The sequence below is a fragment of the Callithrix jacchus genome, chromosome 20 (genome assembly GCF_049354715.1).
Source record: "Callithrix jacchus isolate 240 chromosome 20, calJac240_pri, whole genome shotgun sequence".
In the NCBI taxonomy this organism is placed as follows: Eukaryota; Metazoa; Chordata; class Mammalia; order Primates; family Cebidae; genus Callithrix; species Callithrix jacchus.
In genome coordinates, this window is record NC_133521.1 from 38,600,551 (window position 1) to 38,618,983 (window position 18,433).

Consider the following 18,433-nt stretch of genomic DNA (forward strand, 5'->3'; position numbering starts at 1 on the left):
CAAAATTCTATTCTTTTTTTTTTTTGAGATGGAGTCTCACTCTGTCACCCAGGCTGGAGCGCAGTGGTACAGTCTCGGCTTACTGTCACCCAGGCTGGAGCACAGTGGTACAGTCTCGGCTTACTGTCACCCAGGCTGGAGCGCAGTGGTACAGTCTCGGCTTACTGTCACCCAGGCTGGAGCGCAGTGGTGCAGTCTTGGCTTAATGTCACACAGGCTGGAGCGCAGTGGTGCAGTCTCGGCTTACTGTCACCCAGGCTGGAGCGCAGTGGTGCAGTCTCGGCTTACTGTCACCCAGGCTGGAGCGCAGTGGTGCAGTCTCGGCTTACTGTCACCCAGGCTGGAGCGCAGTGGTGCAGTCTTGGCTTAATGTCACACAGGCTGGAGCGCAGTGGTGCAGTCTCAGCCTACTGTCACCCAGGCTGGAGTGTACAGTCTCGGCTTACTGTCACCCAGGCTGGAGTGTACAGCCTCGGCTTACTGTCACCCAGGCTGGAGTGCAGTGTACAGTCTTGGCTTACTGTCACCCAGGCTGGAGTGTACAGTCTCGGCTTACTGTCACCCAGGCTGGAGCACAGTAGTGCACTCTCGGCTTACTGTCACCCAGGCTGGAGTGCAGTGGTGCAATCTCGGCTTAATGGAACTTCCACTTCCCAGGTTTAAGCGATTCTCCTCCCTCAGCCTCCCAAGTAGCCAGGATGACAGGTGCTCACCACTACGCCCGGCTAATTTTTGTTTGTTTGTTTCGTTTTATTTGAGACAGAGTCTTGTTCTGTTGCCCAGGTTGGCGTGCAATGGCACGATCTCTGCTCACTGCAACCTTTGCCTCCCAGGTTCAAGCAATTCTCCTGCCCCAGCCTCCTGAGTAGATGAGATTACAGGCACATGCCACCACACCCAGCTAATTTTTGTATTTTTAGTAGAGACAGGGTTTCACCATGTTGGCCAGGCTGGTCTCGAACTCCTGACCTTGTGATTTCCCCACATTGGCCTCCCAAAGTGCTGGGATTACAGGTGTGAGCCACCACACCTGGCTAAAATTCTATTCTATTTAACTTGATTTTTCTCTTCACGGCCAGCTCACTCTTTGGTTTGTCAAACTTCGAGGGAAATTTCAGACTAGAAAATATTGAGGCACAGAAAATGATGGATGGTACTTGGGCATGCAGGGTGCTTTTGAAAATGGAAAGGCCTAAGAAATAAGACTAGAGTCAAGGTCCCTGTAACCTTGTCTTATTCTTGCCTCAACCAAGGAACTCCCTCTGGAATTTCCTTGTCTAAGAAAGCTTCTTACCAAAAGAAACACAAATGCCCTCTATTCTTTCCTTCAAATCTCATTATCTATCAAAGAAATGAAGACTGAAGAATACAGCCACACATGGATGGACTTTTTCATAAGGCCTGCCCTTCAGGCTTATTCAGATTCCAAAGAGAATCATTTACAAGTTAATTTCTGTCTCTTTGGTCCATTTATTCTCCCTGAAAATCATTTACTGTTCCTCAAAAGCATTGTATACATTCCCTGGCCAGGTGGCTCACGCCTGTAAACCCAGCACTTTGGGAGGCCGAGGTGGGTGGATCACGAGGTCAAGAGATGGAGACCATCCTGGTCAACAAAGTGAAACCCCATCTCTACTAAAAATACAAAAATTAGCTGGGTGTGGTGGTACGTGCCTGTAGTCCCAGCTACTTGGGAGGCTGAGGCAGAAGAATTGCTTGAACCCAGAAGGCAGAGGTTGCCGTGAGCCGAGATCATGCCATTGCACTCCAGTCTGGGTAACAACAGCGAAACTCCATCTCAAAAAAAAAAAAAAAAAAGAATTGAAGGCCGGGCGTAGTGGCTCACGCCTGTAATCGAAGCACTTTGGAGGCCAAGGCAGGCGGATCACCTGAGGGTGGGAGTTCAAGACCTGCCTGACCAACATGGTGAAACCCCATTTAAAAAAAAAAAAAAAAAAGAATTGTATACATTCCCTATCTCCTTATAGCCCTATGAAAAAGGGTATATAAGCATCCACACCCCATTGTGGGTTGGAGGATATAATCACTCTGTGATTCCTCCACTTCTCCCCTAGGCATATTAATAAAGCTTGTATGCCTTTTCTCCTATTAATCCATTTTTTATCAGTTGATTTTCAGTGCATTTTTTTAGCAGGATCCAAAAGCTGCTCTGCTCTTCTGGAAGCCACAGTCAAGGGACCCAGGACTTGAGCAGCTGGCAGAAGGGATTGTACCTTCTGTATGTCCCATTGTATCTATGTTAAAATCATGATGTCACAGCATTTAGACATGGTTAATCAAATGTATGCCCCTCCTTATATACAGCTAACTGCTATAGACTAATGCAGTCCTCCTTGTTAAAATGGACCCCTTGTTTACTCAAATTTGACCAATCTTGGAAGCACTGATTTGACTACCCCATTTGTAGGACATTGACACTGTAGAAACAGGTGTTTCTAACTCTAAGGGAAACAGATAACTAGTCTGTGGCCAACCGACGAGTGATTTATCAGCTCTGCTATCTTGGATCTTGATCAAAAGAGGGAAATGTGAAATGTGGTATACAAAATGGCATCAATTTGGTTCAGAGCTCTAAAATGGAGTCGGGAGGCCATTCTAAGAAGGACTTGCCTGCACAATCTGCAACTTAGAAAACACAAAAACAAAAAATATGAACTTGCCATGAAGCTTTGAACTTGCAAAACTGCAATAACCACTACATCCTGGAAAACTGAATTTCGCCAGTGTTACAACTCCTCAACAGCGACAGCCGGTAAACTGTGGATTCATGTACTAAGCCATTTCTCTCCTCCAGTGATAATTCTTTCAAAACAACTCGTGTAATAACCCTCTGCTTTCTTTTAAAAACCTCTACTTCTCTCCCTCTTTTCAGAACCAAGTTTGGCTTCTAGGTGAATGTGTGTCTCCCAAATTGCAATTTCTATGACCCCAATAAAAATCCCTTGTTAGGCCGGATGTGGTAGCTTGTGCCTATAATCCCAGCACTTTTGGATGCTGAGGCAGGTGGATCCCTTAAGCTCAGGAGGTCAAAACCAGCCTGGCCAACATGGCAAAAGCCTGTCTCTTTTCTTTTCTTTTTTTTTTTAATTAAAAAAAAAAAATTGCCTTCTCTCAATGCTTTGCAGTGTGGGCTTTCACGTCTTGGTTGACATAAGCAGTCAGTTCTGCAGCAGATACCAGCTGCTTGTGCTTCAGTTCAATCCAACACTAACTACCTGGAGATATCATCAGACCCCCACAGGTTAAGGGCTCAGTCTCACAAAGCTGCCACCCACTTCTGAGGCCAGCTACCAGCCCCAGGTTCTTTCACCTGCACTTCTGAGTAACCAGTTATAAATTGCATTTCCCACAGCCCTCTGTTCATGGTCAATTAGTTTGCTAGAGCAGCTCACAGAACTCAGGAAATCACATTGACTGACTTATGAGGGATGTGACAAAGGATTCAGATGAAGAGATGCTCAGGGCAAGGCTTATGGGAAGGGACATGAAGCTTCCATTCATGCCCTCTCTGACGGTGCCTCCCTCCAGGAAACTTCATGCATTCAGCTATCTGGAAGCTCTCCAAACCTAGTTCGTTTGGGATTTTATAGAACCTTCATTACATAGGAATGACTGATCAGCTTAAGCTTCAGCCCCTGTCTCCTCCCCAGAGGTTGAGGGTGAGGACTGAAAGTTCCAAGCCTCTAATGCTGTCTCCGTCTCTGCAGTGACCAGTCTCATCCTAAAGCTACCTAGGCTCTAGTCATCAGTCAACTCATTTGCATACAAAAAGACGCTTATCACTTTGCTGATTCCAGGGATTTTAGGAATTGCATGCCAGGACAAAGACCATGATATACACTTCACGTTATCACAGTTAGGTTGCAAGGCAAAGGGACTTGGCCGTCGGAGAAATTATCCTGGGTGACTTGAATGGGCCCAATGTCATCACAAGGGGCCTCAAGAATAGAAGAGTCAGAGGGATGTGATAAAGACTCAACTCACCATTACTAATTCTGGAGATAGAGGAAGGGGCCACAAGCCAAGGAAGGCAGGCATCCTCTAGAAGCTGGGAAAGGCAAGTAAACAGATTCTCCCCTGGAGCCTCCAGAAGGAATACAGCCCTGCTGACACCTTGATCTTAGCCCAGCAGACTCATTTCTTTTGACATCCAGAGCTGTAAGATAATAAATTTGTGTTAAGGCAGTAAGTTTGTGGTAATTTATTAATAGCAAGAGAAAATGAATATAGCTGCTAGTATGTAAAAGTTGGAAGTTTTCACATAAAACTCTAGCCACACCAAAGATGAGTTGCAGCTGCCTCCTTTTAATAAAGGATGTTTCATTGCAGTCCTCACCCCCTCCCTTTTGTCTACCCCAGCCCCCTATGCCCATTTACATGACCTATCCAGACTAAGTATTTAAGTTTTAGAATCATGTACTGAACTGCAGTGTCTCCCAAACAGTAATCCTAATTTCAGCAGTTAAAATAGAGGCAAGCAAATCCAGCCTCCCTAATGTGATTAACCCTATCCGTTTTAACAATCCTTTCGTTTGTATAGTGTGGTCTAGGTTAAGTAAATTAATTTCTGTAAGCCTAAATGTCTGCACAAAGTGGGGCAACTTACAGAACGTACCCACTACAGTCGTTTTGAAGACAAAATGAGACACGGCATGAAAAGTGCATTCCCCCAGACCCACCTGGTACCCGGTAAGATCTAGGTAATTAACAACGGCGGAAATTAGGGTACTTCCGCCTCATCTGCCACTGAACATTTAGGTTGTTTCTAATCTTTGGGAAGTAAACGCATTGCCCAACGTATTGCTTTATCTTTGGTCTGATTTTACCTGCTGGCAGGTGAAATTTCGCCTCCTGGCGGCCTCACCTAACGTCCCCTCCCTCCGAGGCGCGCCCTCTGCAGGCGGCAGGGGACGCTGCGGCCACCTGAGCCCGCCGGATGCTAATGAGCCTACGGCCCCGCCTCCTGCCGGAAGTGGCTGCAGCGGGGCGGGGCCTGCGAACAGGGTCCGGCGGCCGTGCGGGAGCCATGGCGGCCTCGGAGGCGGCGGCGGCGGGGTCCTCGGCTCTGACGGCGGGTACCCGGGCCGTCCCGGCGGCCACAAGAGGAGCCGCCGCCGCCGCCTCGGGACCGTGGGTGCCCCCGGGACCCCGACTGAGGGGCAGCCGGCCGCGACCCGCGGGGGCGACGCAGCAGTCCTCGGCCCCCGCGCTACCGCCGGGGGAGCTGATCCAGCCGTCGGTGAGCGAACTGTCGCGGGCCGTGCGGACCAACATCCTGTGTACCGTGCGCGGGTGCGGCAAGATCCTGCCCAACAGCCCCGCGCTCAACATGCACCTGGTCAAGAGCCACCGCCTGCAGGTGAGCCCGACACGGCCGGCGGCCGGGGCTGCAGGGCCTGGCTCCAACAAAGCGCCCAGCGCCGGCGCGCAAGCCAGACCTCGGGGGGACAAGCGCCCTGCGCGCCGCTGCTGCCCCGCTGCTGCCCCGCCGGCCTCTGCCCGCCCCTGCTGCAGGTGTCTCTCGAACCCTTGCGGCGGGCCCCACAGGTGCGGCCTCCAGCGGGGAGGAAGAGTCAGGAGCCCGGGGTCAGCCACTTGCGCCGGTTTCCTGGCCCCGAGTGTCGTGCCGGATGCCGGCCCAGGCATTTTACACGTTTTTGCTCATGAGTTCTCATGGCATCTTGGCGGAGGACGTCTGGTTTCCATTAATGAGAAACAGATTATGCAACCTAGGTGATGCGGAGCTTTAAACCCGGGTCTCTGGTTCTGAAGCCCTGTGCTTGCCACCACACCCACAATACCGCCCTTAGGTCCTGCCCAGTGGACTGTATGTGCCAAAATAACTAGAAGACAGGGTTTTGAATGTTCTCGTTACCAAGAGACAATACGTTTGAGGTCAAGGACATGTTAAATACACTGACTTGATCACTATGCAATGTATATGTGCATCCATGCTGCACACTGCACCCCCTCAGTAGCAATAATTACTCTGTGTCGATTAAGCATAAAAAGATGTCTTAAAGCAGCCTTAGGTTGTGCTCTAAACGCCATCAGTTTCATGGTGTTGTAAGATCAGTTCAGGATTGAGACCTAAGGGAAATTGCCCCTGTAGCTCTTCTTTAAGAGGGGATGCAATACAGCATGACAAGAGTCAGTTCAGTTCCTCCACGTTATGCAAAACGGGGCGGTCGTTTTCACCCTCTAGGACACATCTGTGACAAGCATATTAAAAATCCAGATGTCCAGCCCCACCCCGGACCTATTAAGTCATAATCTCTCAGTCATTACAATGGCAAGTTTCCTTCCACCACTCTAGGCCAGCGATGACAGTATTCAAAAGCAAAGTCATTGAAAGCAGTTCTGTGAATATGTAGCTTTTGATGGTCGGGAGTAAATTTAAGAGTACCCAGACAGAGTATTGCATGTTCTGTCTGCCCATCAGGTGAATTCACTGTAGTCAGACTGCTGATAAGAATTTAACAGCAAAAACTCTGAGACTGTAGTCTCTAGTAGGACAGATGTGTCACCCATGAAGGGTGATCCGCTTTTACCATCATCTAAACCGAGATGCAACAGCGTTCTCAAGTGAAGATCAGGGAGCCAGTCAGGAAATGTACCTGAGGGATGCTGAGGAAGGCCCTGTAGGTGGGGCTGAATTGTTGCACTGAAAGCTCTGGGTTTTTTTCAGCACACAAGTGTAACTCTGGGAATGGCTTTCAACCTATTTTGTTTTCATACTACATTTTAAATCCTTTTTGGTTGTTGTTTTTGTTTTTGAGACAGAGTCTTGCTCCGTCGCCCAGGCTGGAGTGCAATGGCGCAATCCCAGCTCACTGCAACCTCTGCCTCACAGGTTCAGGCAATTCTGCCTCAGCCTCCCAAGTAGCTGGGATTACAGGTGCCTGCCACCACACGCAGCTAATTTTGTGTTGCATTTTTAGTAGAGAGAGGGTTTCACTGTGTTGGCCAGCCTCTTCTCCAACTTCTGACCTCAAGTGATCCACCTGCCTCCGTCTCTCAAAATGCTGGGATTACAGGCATGAGCCACCACGCCTGGCCTAACTCCTTTTTTTAATCATAACTTAGGTGGATTAACTATTTTTTAACAGTTTCTTTTTGTTCCTTTCTGTGGAATTGCTGTTAGGAGCTCTAGCTCTTTAAAGACCCTGGAAAACATCTGTTGAACTGAAGACACCATTTACTTTTCAGGACTGGTTAGTATACAGTAGGTTTGTTTCTAATTATGTTGGGATTTTTGTTTTGTTTTGAGACAAACTTTCACTCTATCATCTGGGCTGGAGTGCAGTGGTGCGATCTTGGATCACTGCAACCTCCGCCTCACTAGTTCCAACTAGTTTCCTGCCTCAGCCTCCCAAAGTGCTGGGATTACAGTTGTGAGCCACTGCACCCAGCCAGGGCGACCTTTTTTTTTTTTTTTTAAAGCAGGAATTAAACCTCACCAGATCCATTACTTTTGTTCTTTCTTGATAAGCAGGCACACTTTCCTGTCTTGTCCTGGCTTTCTTACCACAGTGCCGAGTGGCCCCTGAGCATCTGCTGTCTTGGTGGAGAGGGAGTTCATTTCTTTTCATGAAGGTGGTCTCTGTGATGCAGGAGCTACCTATAGGATGGTGCCCCGGTAAGGGGACCTGTACCCTCAGTCTGGCTACTGCATAGAAGGCTCTTCAGGCCTTGCTATGTTACCCAGGTTGGTGTTAAACTCTTGAGCTCAACTGATCCTCCTGCTTTAGCCTCCCTAGTAGCTGGGACTGTAGCTGCCTACTACCACATCCAGCCTCAAACATTATTCCTTTTTTTTTTTTTTTTTGGACACAGTCTCGCTCTGTAGCCCAGGCTGGAGTGCAGTGGCACGATCTTGGCTCACTGCAACCTCTGCCTCGTGGGTCCTGGTTCAGGTGGTTCTCCTGCCTCAGCCTCCTGAGTAGCTGGCATTGCAGGCACCCACCACCATACCCAGCTAATTTTTGTATTTTTAGTAGAGACGGGTCACACCATGTTGGTTGGACTCATCTGATCTGCCCGCCTTGGCCTCCCAGAGTGCTGGCATTATTTTGAGATGGAGTCTCGCTCTGTCTCCCAGATTGCACTGCAGTGGCACCATCGCAGCTTACTGCAACCTCCACCTCTAGGATTTTCCACCTCAAGCAATTCTCCTGCCTCAGCCTCCCGAGTAGTTGGGATTACAGGCATGTGCCGACGTGCCCAGCTAATTTTTGTATTCGTAGAGACTGGGTTTCACCACGTTAGTCAGACTGGTCTTTAACTTCTGACCTCAAGTGATCCGTCCGCCTCAACCTCCCAAAGTACTGGGATTACAGGCATGAGCCACTGCACTGGGCCTCAAACATTATTATTGATACCTATTTTCAAACTACCAGAAGGAGGGAGGGGTAAGGACAAGGGACAGGGAGGAAGGCTGGCTGGGAAGCTATCTTAGGTTTGAAGAGCTGTGTTGACCAGAGACTCCACCTACTTTTTGCCCTGAGTATATGTCATTGGCAGGCTTTCTTATACTCAGTGGAAATTTCCACTGTCTTGGTCACAGTTGCTTGCATAATTTCTTTCATTGTTTATATATTTTCTAGATTATATCTTCTTCCCCTCCCCACTAGTTGCTGTGTAGTATTTTGTTCTAATCTTCCTTCACAAAACACCCTACCCCCAACCTAATGTTCCCTTCTTAACATAAATGATGAGCAAGCCCTTCCGAGCGATGATGGGTGAGAATGAGGAATTGGATGTCGGCTGTAGAGTATGTGCCATCTTCTGGTTTGATGTAGGTGCTTAAGGTATATGGCCATATTCCACATCCTGTAAGGAAATCCAGAAATCTAGCTCAGCCTTGTGTACGGTGCGATTCATGGAGAAATGAAAGCTATGATGATTCAGGGGCAGGAAGAGTAGAAGAAAGAAGACATTTTTTGATTACTAGAGATTCTTTTGTTCCTGTGTATGAAAGCAGTGGAGGGGACAGGTGGGCGCTTAAAGAACCTCTTATCAAGCAACATTTATATCTGTAAAACATGGCTTAGAGGATTTTGTGTAATTTTCAATCCAGAGGTTTGCTTTTAGTGATTTGCCAGAAATCTTTTAAAGAAAGGTTCCAAGTTGCTCGATAGACTATATTGTGCAAAGATTTCTAATTGTAAATTTAGAGTAAGATGTCAAAGCCAACTGTTTCCTTCTTGGACGCTTTCTCGGAAGGCGGTCAGGTGGTGCTAGAGTACTACAGTGACAGTTTCTCCCAGTTTTTGCTACAGTTCGTGCAGTCTTTTTTTTCACCCTCTACGGCTGTGTCCTTCCTTTACCTCTTGTATATTTTTTTTCCGTCTTGTTACTGGATCGTTTCCTCTCATAGGTTCTTTTTCAAGGTCTGTAACTTAAAATCTTTCACAAACAGTAAGTATTTTTGTGTACATCTTTTTCAGTTATGCACACAAAATACACAAAAAGTCTAGTACATCTTTTTCTTGAATGTATATAGAACTTCAGAATAAAACCACCACTTTCTCAGTGCATTTCCATTTTACCGTGCCAGCGCCATTTCTCATCCCCTCAGCCATCCTGCCCTTGAGCATATTCTCTGACAGAAATGGGAAGAAGGCCCCAAAAGCAGAGGGTGGGGGTGGGAGGGGAACTGCTGTGCAGGTGAGAGGTGGGGTGCTGGTTCTTAGAAAGCAGGAGCATGACGGTGTCAGGTTGTTGCCATGACAATGAACCTGTTCACACCCACTTTGACTGTCTTCAGTGGTCTCTTCCCCAGGCATGATAGTTTTGGCCTAAATGGCCATTGAACAGATTCAGTATAATGCCACCAGTTTTTACTGAACATTTATTCTGTTCAAAACATCCCCAAAGGCAACAGAAGATACAAATAAATCCCTGCCCATGAAAAGGTGTGGGAAATTAGAATTAGTTCTCTTAGGTGTAATGAGAGAAGAGAACGTAGTTTGAAGCTATGGAGGAAGGGACTTGGATCCCAAGCTCAAGAAGTTTGGACTTGAATAGTATTGGGGGGCTGCTGAAAACGTTTGAGCAAGGTAATGACATAATCGAAGCTGTTCTTAGGAGAATCTGATAAAGTATGAGTGAAAAAGAGACTGAAGGTCTAGAATTTAGATTAAGAGGCTAATGACAAATTCCACATAAATAGGAGGAGTTGAACGGAGGGGCACTGAGAATGAAGAGGACAGGAGATAGCAAAAGGCATTCAGCGATGAGAGCACACAATACTGAGCGCATGAGGGACGTGGGAAGGGATAATGAAACAATGACCTAGCATCACTGACCATGTGTTCCAAATGAGCGGGAATCTTGTAGTGATCCCAATCGGTGGTTTCATGGAGCATTTGACAGCCTAGGATTATGTAAGGGGGACATCTCCCTGGAATATAAATTGACTAAGAGGAATCCAATAACCGTCAAATGAATGCAGTATTTTAGAGTCTTGCCTAGTATTCTCCCCGCATTTTATTTAATCTACTCAAACACACTCATGTTCTTTTTCTCTTACTGATAACACTAGATGGAGACACTCTAAGGTAATTGAAAGTATTTCACAGAATGTGCCCTTTTTCAGTCATTCCCTGTTTCCATTCCAGCCTGTGTTGGTTTTTGAAATAATTATTTAAAGTAATGTTCCTTTTGCAGGATGGCATAGTCAATCCAACAATAAGAAAAGATTTGAAAACTGTACCGAAATTCTACTGTTGTCCAATCGAAGGCTGCCCCAGAGGCCCTGACAGACCATTTTCTCAGTTTTCTCTCGTAAAACAGGTATTGTAAAGTTCTCTGAGGATGAGATACAGATGCTATAAACCTATTGTGCATTCTGATTATTTAGCAAACATAACTACAGAATCGAATAGAAAGCTGCGTGTAAGAGGAGCTGCCCACGTCTCCATTTGGTATAAACCTGAGTGTGCTATTACACAAGTGGAGGGAAATGCGGCACAGTCTGGAGGGAATATGTCTAGAAGTGGGTTGGGGGGGGCGGGGGGGGAGGGAGGGAGACCAGTTCAGCAAAGAATGTGAAAATATATGCTGTCAGATCTCCTGCGTGAGTCTGCGTGCCTCCAAGGGCAGAGCACACAGACACAAAGAACTGTTCTCCCCGGGGGAATAGGAACCTGCGGAATCCAGGAAAAGAAGAGTTTTGGAAGCCGCTATCTTAGGAGGGAGGGCCCCAGTGACTGGGACAAGAGGTGATTCAGAAGAGATTGGCATCTGAAATGTTCCCCCGAGGGTCTGCTGGAGGGTGTCCTAGCATTGCACTTACAGATCAGAGTGTAAATGCTGGAGACCATGGACTGTTTCCAAAACAATCTCCTCACTTTTCACAAAGCAAAAGCAACAAGAAGAGGCATATGTAGAACACACTGCAGTGTGCCTGCTTTTAAATTCTTGACTTGGACTGCTATATTTTATGTTATTTATATTAACAGTGTAAAATCCTTGTTCACGTGGGTGCGAAGATGGTTTTGAAATGCTTTGATCAGCTGCTGTTTTTCATCTTAGTCCCTTCTGTGTCCTTCGCAGCACTTTATGAAAATGCATGCTGAGAAGAAGCACAAATGTAGTAAGTGCAGCAATTCGTATGGTACAGAATGGGACTTGAAAAGACACGCAGAGGACTGTGGCAAGGTCTTCCGGTGCACATGTGGCTGTCCCTACGCCAGTAGAACGGCACTGCAGTCTCACATCTACCGAACTGGCCATGAGATCCCTGCAGAACACAGGTGAAAGAACGAGATGATGACACAAAAGTCAGTAGCTATGAGAAGCATTTCAGATGAAACATCTCGGCCGGGCGCGGTGGCTCACGCCTATAATCCCAGCACTTTGGGAGGCCGAGGCAGGTGGATCACGAGGTCAAGAGATCGAGACCATCCTGGTCAACATGGTGAAACCCTGTCTCTACTAAAAATACAAAAATTTAGCTGGGCATGGTGGCGCGTGCCTGTAATCCCAGCTACTCAGGAGGCTGAGGCAGGAGAATTGCCTGAACCCAGGAGGCGGAGGTTGCGGTGAGCCGAGATCGCGCCATTGCACTCCAGCCTGGGTAACGAGCAAAACTCCGACTCAAAAAAAAAAAAAAAAAAAAGAAACATCTGGAGACCCAGTGGTGTGGAGAGAAAAAAGGAATCTTAGGAAACGTGTGACGTGGAAGAAGGAAGCTTCTGAATGTGGCAGCAGATCTTGCAAGTAACCCATGTCTGGGCCTGAAATCTTGACCCAATTGTTCCTCCTGTTTTTTTCCGCTACCCTCCTTTGAGAGTCCCTTGTTATTTCCATTTGAAAATCTCAACTGCCAGAATTTTCTATTAGAGGGAACCAGACTGCTAAAGAGTAAGTTTTATCATGAAACTTTACTTCATTTGAAGTTCAAATTTACATTTGGTGTGGTAGCTTCCTCCTTAGAAATGAGAAAACTTACCTTAAAGTAAATTATTTTTAAAAAAATTAAAGAAATGAGAAAACTTGCATTAAATAAGTCTTTTAGCTTCCGTTGGCTTAAAGAGCTGAGTTGAGTTCTAGTACTTAGAGCTTAACCAAGAAAAAGGTATGCTTCCTCCTTCCCCGTGTGCGTGTTTCTGAACATCCACCTGCCATAAGAGGACCAATTCCCAGAGTTACAAAAGAAGGGATTTATCTTGTCTGGGTTGAATCTGACCTCTACTATAGATGTGGGAAATGGCATTTGTAAGTGAAGATACAGTGTCATGGTCAGAGAAAGCTGTATGTTCAGGTTTTTTCTTTGCTCTGTCATTGTTTTCAGGGATCCGCCTAGTAAAAAAAGGAAAATGGAAAACGGCTTGCAAAACCAGAAGGTGTCCAGTAAGACCACTGAACCTGTGAACAACCAGCCAGTCCCTAGACCAGACACGCAAGAACTAGAAGCTTCAGAAATAAAGCTAGAACCATCTTTTGAAGACTCCTGTGGCTCTAACACTGAAAAGCAGACTCTTACACCACCAAGATATCCTCAGAAGTTGCTTTTACCCAAGCCAAAAGTGGCTTTGGTTAAACTACCAGTGATGCAGTTTTCTCTCACGCCTGTCTTTGTGCCTACAGCTGACTCCCCAGCCCAGCCCGTGGTGGTAGGTGTGGATCAGGGCTCTGCCACAGGGGCTATGCACTTGCTGCCCTTGTCAGTAGGAACCCTGATCCTTGGCCTAGATTCAGAGGCTTGCTCTCTTAAGGACAGCCTACCTCTTTTCAAAACTGCTCATCCTGTCGCTCTTGAGCCCATAAGCACAGGCGTTCAAGTGAACTTGGGTAAAAGTCCATCTGCTCCTTTACAAGAACTAGGGAACACATGTCAGAAGAACAGCATTTCTTCCATCAATGTGCAGACGGATCTGTCTTATGCCTCACAAAACAACTTTATACCTTCTGCACAGTGGGCCGGCACTGATTCCTCTGTGTCATCTTGTTCCCAAACTGATTTGTCATTTGATTCTCAAGTGTCTCTTCCCATTAGTGTTCACACTCAGACATTTTTGCCCAGCTCTAAGGTAACTTCATCTATAGCCGCTCAGACTGATACATTTATTGACACCTGTTTCCAGTCAGGTGGGGTCTCCAGAGAAACTCAAACCAGTGGGATACAAAGCCCAACAGATGCCCATGTACAGATGGACCAGGCTGCCATGTGTGGAGACATTTTTGGGAGTGTTCATTCATCATATAATGTCGCTACAGGTAACATCATAAGTAACAGTTTAGTAGCAGAGACAGTAACTCATAGTTTGTTACCTCAGAATGACCCTAAGACTTTAAATCAAGTTATTGAGAAATCTGCACCAATTATAAACTTCAGTGCACAGAATAGTATGCTTCCTTCACAGAACATGACAGATAATCAGACCCAAACCATGGATTTATTCAGTGATCTGGAAAACATCTTGTCAAGTAATCTGCCTGCTCAGACACTGGACCATCGTAGTCTTTTGTCTGACACAAATCCTGGACCTGACACGCAGCTTCCATCTGGCCCAGCCCAGAATCCTGGAATTGATTTTGATATCGAAGAGTTCTTTTCAGCCTCAAATATCCAGACTCAAACTGAAGAGAGTGAACTTAGCACCATGAACCCTGAGCCAGTCTTGGAGTCACTGGACATAGAGACTCAAACGGACTTCCTACTTGCCGATACCTCTGCTCAGTCCTACGGGTGTAGGGGAAATTCTAACTTCTTAGGCCTTGAGATGTTTGACACGCAGACACAGACAGACTTAAACTTCTTCTTAGACAGTAGCCCTCATCTGCCTCTGGGAAGTATTCTGAAACACTCCAGCTTTTCCATGAGTACTGATTCATCTGACACAGAGACCCAAACTGAAGGAATCTCCGCTGCTAAAAATATACCTGCTCTAGAAAGCAGAGTTCAGTTCAACAGTACGGAAACACAGACCATGAGTTCTGGGTTTGAAACCCTGGGGAGCTTGTTCTTCACCAGCAATGAAACTCAAACAGCGATGGACGACTTTCTTCTGGCTGATCTGGCCTGGAACACGATGGAGTCTCAGTTCAGCTCTGTAGAAACCCAGACCTCTGCTGAACCACACACAGCCTCCACCTTCTAAAACCAAAAGTGGAGTCCGCGTGTGACACGGCATCCACCATTTCCTCTGGATTGAACTACAGAAGGGGGACAACAGTATTCTACTGAATGTAGTCGATGATGCAGTTGCTTAAGCTTTGCGGTTCTTTGCCTTTTGTACCTGTCACCATGAAATTTGTGTATAAATGTGAGTCTGTTATAAAGTGTGAGATGTTGATCTAAACTGTTTTTGTGTTGCCTACATTGGCCCTTTCACAGCTAGTCTTTTCATATTTAAAAAACGGATTTCACACCTATAAAATATACATAGCCATTTAGCTGAAGCCAAGCTTACCAGGTTCAAGGGTACGAATTTCTCAGATCTTCTGAAACATTTTAGTCAAAGTGTAATATACTTAATTGCACCCAAAATACCTTTGACAGTGCTTGTTAGAAATTCCTGATTCCTATTACTAATAACTACAGAAACCTGACGCTGCCACCGTAAGATGTACGCAGTAGTGCTTCCGTGCTCTTAGACTCCTGCTGCCTGCACCTTCATCAGCTCTGACACCTCTTTACTGATTTAAAGACACCAAGGAAAACTGTAGCTGTTTAGCTTTTGAAGCAGTTTTCATGTAATCAATGCCACCTCTGCCGTACGTGAGCTACTGCTGAGCACTTTACACACAAGAAGTTTACTGACATAAAATTACTGGCTAGGGAAAGAGCAGCAGGCCAGGCATGGTGGCTCACCCCTCTAATACCAGCACTTTAGGAGGCTGAAGCGAGAGGATCACTTGAGCTCAGGAGTTCTACAACAGCTTGGGCAACATAGGGAGACAGTGTCTCTAGAAAAAAGAAATTTAATTAGCCAGGCATAGCGGTGTGCACCTGTGATCCCAGCTCCTTGGGAGGCTGAGGTGAGAGGATCACTTGAGGTTGAGGCTGCAGTGAGCCATGATCACGGCACTGTACTCTAACCTGGGTAACAGGGCAAGACCCTATCTCAAAAATAAAAGCAAGCACTTAGTAGTGTTGTGTTCCTGCTAAAAGGGTGAGTTATCCAAACCATGGGAACAGAGTTGTGGAAACATGCCTATTACTTCATTTGGGGATATACCCTATGAATATCCTCTCTGCTCTCCACAGTAGGCCAGAGTCGGGGGGCTCTGGAGCTGTTTCCCAAAGTGCATCCACAGGCTGGATCTAAGTTTTGTCACTCTAAACATTAAAAAACAAGAAAAAAATGGGAAGAGAAAAGGGCATCCCCCATTAGGTTTCAATACGTTGCACTTCTACTGAGTTTGATAGGGCAGGAGTGAAATCTACAATTATTTTAAAGTTGAATTTCGTTGTATTCACCGTTCTTTATCTTTTCCTTGAACAAGACAAGATACTGGTCTAGCAAGGATGTTACTTGTGCCTTAAGGCTAACAATTATAGGATAGATTCATCTAAAATATGGTATTCTGCATTTTGTTGATTTTTTTTTTAAAAGAGAATACGAAACAGTCTTCAAAGAATGCAAAGAAAGTGAAGACCTATTGCTTCAATAATCAAGAACATTTTCTGTTTTGAGGTGGGAGCATGATCAAGTATGCTTTGGGGATTTTCTGTATTTAGGAGATCCTGGATTCTTTTGTTTGTTTGTTTTTATTTTTTTATTTTTTATTAGATCCTGGATTCTTAATTGTTGGCTAACTTCCAGCCAAGTAGGAATAATGCAGCCTCTAAGTTGTCTACATTCACACACACACACACACACACACACACACACACACACCTTTCTGTGGCACGTGCCTGTGTTACTGAAAGCTAAATCCTCAAAATAAAACCTACTAAGGAAACTAATGATTCATTAAATGGATGGTTCTGCTACTAATTCCCATCCCATACATCTGTTACAAAAGAAGTGTTGGTAAACAGCATATCCTGGGCAGATGGACTCCACCCAGGAGGTAAGTTTGCTGTGGTCACAGTTGCCTGTGAGTATGGATTTCAAAACAAACATAAAGCCTTAACTCAGAATTTCATTACATTTTAGAATCGTCACTGCCTTAATATTCAAGCATCTATTTAAGTCCTCCTAATGAAGGAGAAACGCATGTTTATGGCTTTGTTGTAAATATAAATGCAGTGATCTATGGCTTAAAATTTTTTCTGTGTTTGTGACAATGTTTGTAAATCTAGTCAATAGAGTTATTTACAGAAAAAACTGAGCATGTAATAATACAAGAACTGTTTCCCCCTCAAAACCTGAATGTGAATTATTTGTAAAAACTGAAATTTAATGATTAAAGAGAAGCCAGAATTCTGTCTTTTCTTGTGACTTCCTGAACCTACTCATAAATGTCATTTTATTGCCATTTCACAAACTCATTGTCTTCTGAAAGCCATATGATAAAATGACTTTATTTCATCATACCCCGGCTCACACCTGTAATCCCCGCACTTCGGGAGGCCGAGGCAGGTGGATCACCTGAGGTCAGGACTTTGAGATGAGCCTGCCCAACATGGTGAAACCCCATCTCTACTAAAAATACAAAAATTAGCCAGGTATGGTAGCATGCACCTGTAATCCCAGCTACTTGGGAGACTGTGGCAGGAGAATCTTGAACCCGGGAGGCAGACGTTGCAGTGAGCTGAGATTGCGCCACTGTACTCCATCCTGGGTGGCAGTATTCAAAAGAATACTGGAGTATGTCAGGGGAGTGGTGGAAAACCTATGACACACAGAGTCTCTGATGGCCACGGAGAGAAGGGATTGAAAGATCCTGCTCTGCCAGCCCACCTCCTCAGTCAGGATCAGCTCAGAACCAAGATGGATTTCTGTCTGGGGAAAAGGAAGGCAGAAGGTCACCACCAGGTCCTATTACTACCACAGACAGCTGTGGTCTTTGCTGCTGGAGAACCCTGCAGTTCTCTCAGGCTGCCCTGAGCCCAGTTTAGAAAGTTGCCTGAGTTCACATGGCTGCATTACTGCAGAGAAGAAGGTGACCCAAGCTGCCACAGCATGGCACCATTTTCAAACTGGACCCACTGATAGCATCCTGCTATGGGGGACAGTAACCATGGCCTCTCCATCCCTGAGGCTCTGCCATCATGACACCATGCTCACACAGTAGTGCAGCATCCCCCAGCGGAGGTGCTACAGCTCCCTACTCCTAGGGAACAAGCTGCCTAAGTGGTGCTCTGTCTTACCCATCCCAGTGGCAGCACAGTCCTGAACTCAACTACTCAGAACCTAGGCCTAGCAGAACAGCCATGACCCTAGCACCCAAGCCCATGCAGTGTCCTGCCTCCAAAAGAACAGGCAGTATTGCTCTGAGGGGAAGCCAAGCTCAAGCCAGTGGATCAGCCCCACATCCATCCCTCAGCATGCAAAAAGTCTGGTACCTCATCCACAGAGGAGCCATATCCCACCTGGTATGCCAGCCACACAATCTCCTGCAGCCTAGGCCACTGAGGCCCTTTCAGGCATTGCTGACATTGATTACAGCTGAAGAACCTGCAATGGCGACCACACTACTACTATACCCATGCAGAACCAAAGCCAATGTGCCTTACCCAACTGATACTTAGGCCCCGTTTGCATGTGAATGCCTTTCCCTATGAAAGTCACTCTATAGAACTGGAAAATCAGCTGCACAGGAATCAACACAGGGACACAAGAAGCATGAAAAAGCAAACAAATACGACACCACCAAAGAAACAAAATAATTCTCCAATAACTGACGCCCAGTTAGATAGAAATTTATGAATTTCTTGAAAAGGAATTCAAAATAATTATCTTGAGGAAGCCCAACAAGACACAGAGAATACAGATAAGCAAAATAATTCTTG

The 18,433-nt window shown here is 46.0% G+C and overlaps 2 protein-coding genes and 1 long non-coding RNA gene across 7 annotated transcripts in view; 2 read left to right on the forward strand and 1 right to left on the reverse strand.

Annotated features, from left to right (window-relative positions):
- The window catches only part of CMC2 (C-X9-C motif containing 2), a 62,475-nt gene extending 57,510 nt beyond the window's left edge, over positions 1-4,965 (reverse strand). For all 4 annotated transcript variants that reach the window (XM_035282454.3, XM_078357833.1, XM_078357834.1 and 1 more), the window contains exons 1-2: positions 4,848-4,965; positions 4,006-4,177 (exon numbers count right to left, since the gene is read on the reverse strand). Coding sequence is in view for 1 of the 4 variants with exons in the window: in XM_078357833.1 (XP_078213959.1) it covers positions 4,006-4,059 (54 nt within the window). In the remaining 3 variants the exon portion in view is untranslated. The remainder of the gene's footprint in view (positions 1-4,005; positions 4,178-4,847) is intronic.
- Positions 4,966-5,024: 59 nt separating this feature from the next.
- ATMIN (ATM interactor) lies at positions 5,025-16,901 on the forward strand. The gene is made up of 4 exons (XM_017967012.4): positions 5,025-5,380; positions 10,693-10,818; positions 11,581-11,780; positions 12,821-16,901. The coding sequence occupies exons 1-4, from the start codon at positions 5,048-5,050 to the stop codon at positions 14,628-14,630; spliced, it is 2,469 nt and encodes an 822-aa protein (XP_017822501.2). The 5' UTR covers positions 5,025-5,047; the 3' UTR covers positions 14,631-16,901.
- On the forward strand, positions 6,336-9,560 carry LOC144580551 (uncharacterized). Of its 2 annotated transcripts, none has more exons than XR_013530226.1 (2): positions 6,336-6,666; positions 7,166-9,560. It is a non-coding gene; the product is annotated as an uncharacterized LOC144580551 (long non-coding RNA). The 2 variants fall into 2 exon arrangements; XR_013530225.1 differs by having other exon boundaries at positions 6,336-6,662.
- Positions 16,902-18,433: the final 1,532 nt, after the last annotated feature.

What these genes read in the sequence shown, in the direction of transcription:
- ATMIN (XM_017967012.4), top strand. Translation starts at nt 5,048, where the DNA reads ATGGCGGCCTCGGAGGCGGCGGCGGCGGGGTCCTCGGCTCTGACGGCG. An exon ending in TCAAGAGCCACCGCCTGCAG is followed by an intron (nt 5,381 to 10,692) that starts GTGAGCCCGACA and finishes TTCCTTTTGCAG; the next exon opens with GATGGCATAGTCAATCCAAC. An exon ending in GAGATCCCTGCAGAACACAG is followed by an intron (nt 11,781 to 12,820) that starts GTGAAAGAACGA and finishes CATTGTTTTCAG; the next exon opens with GGATCCGCCTAGTAAAAAAA.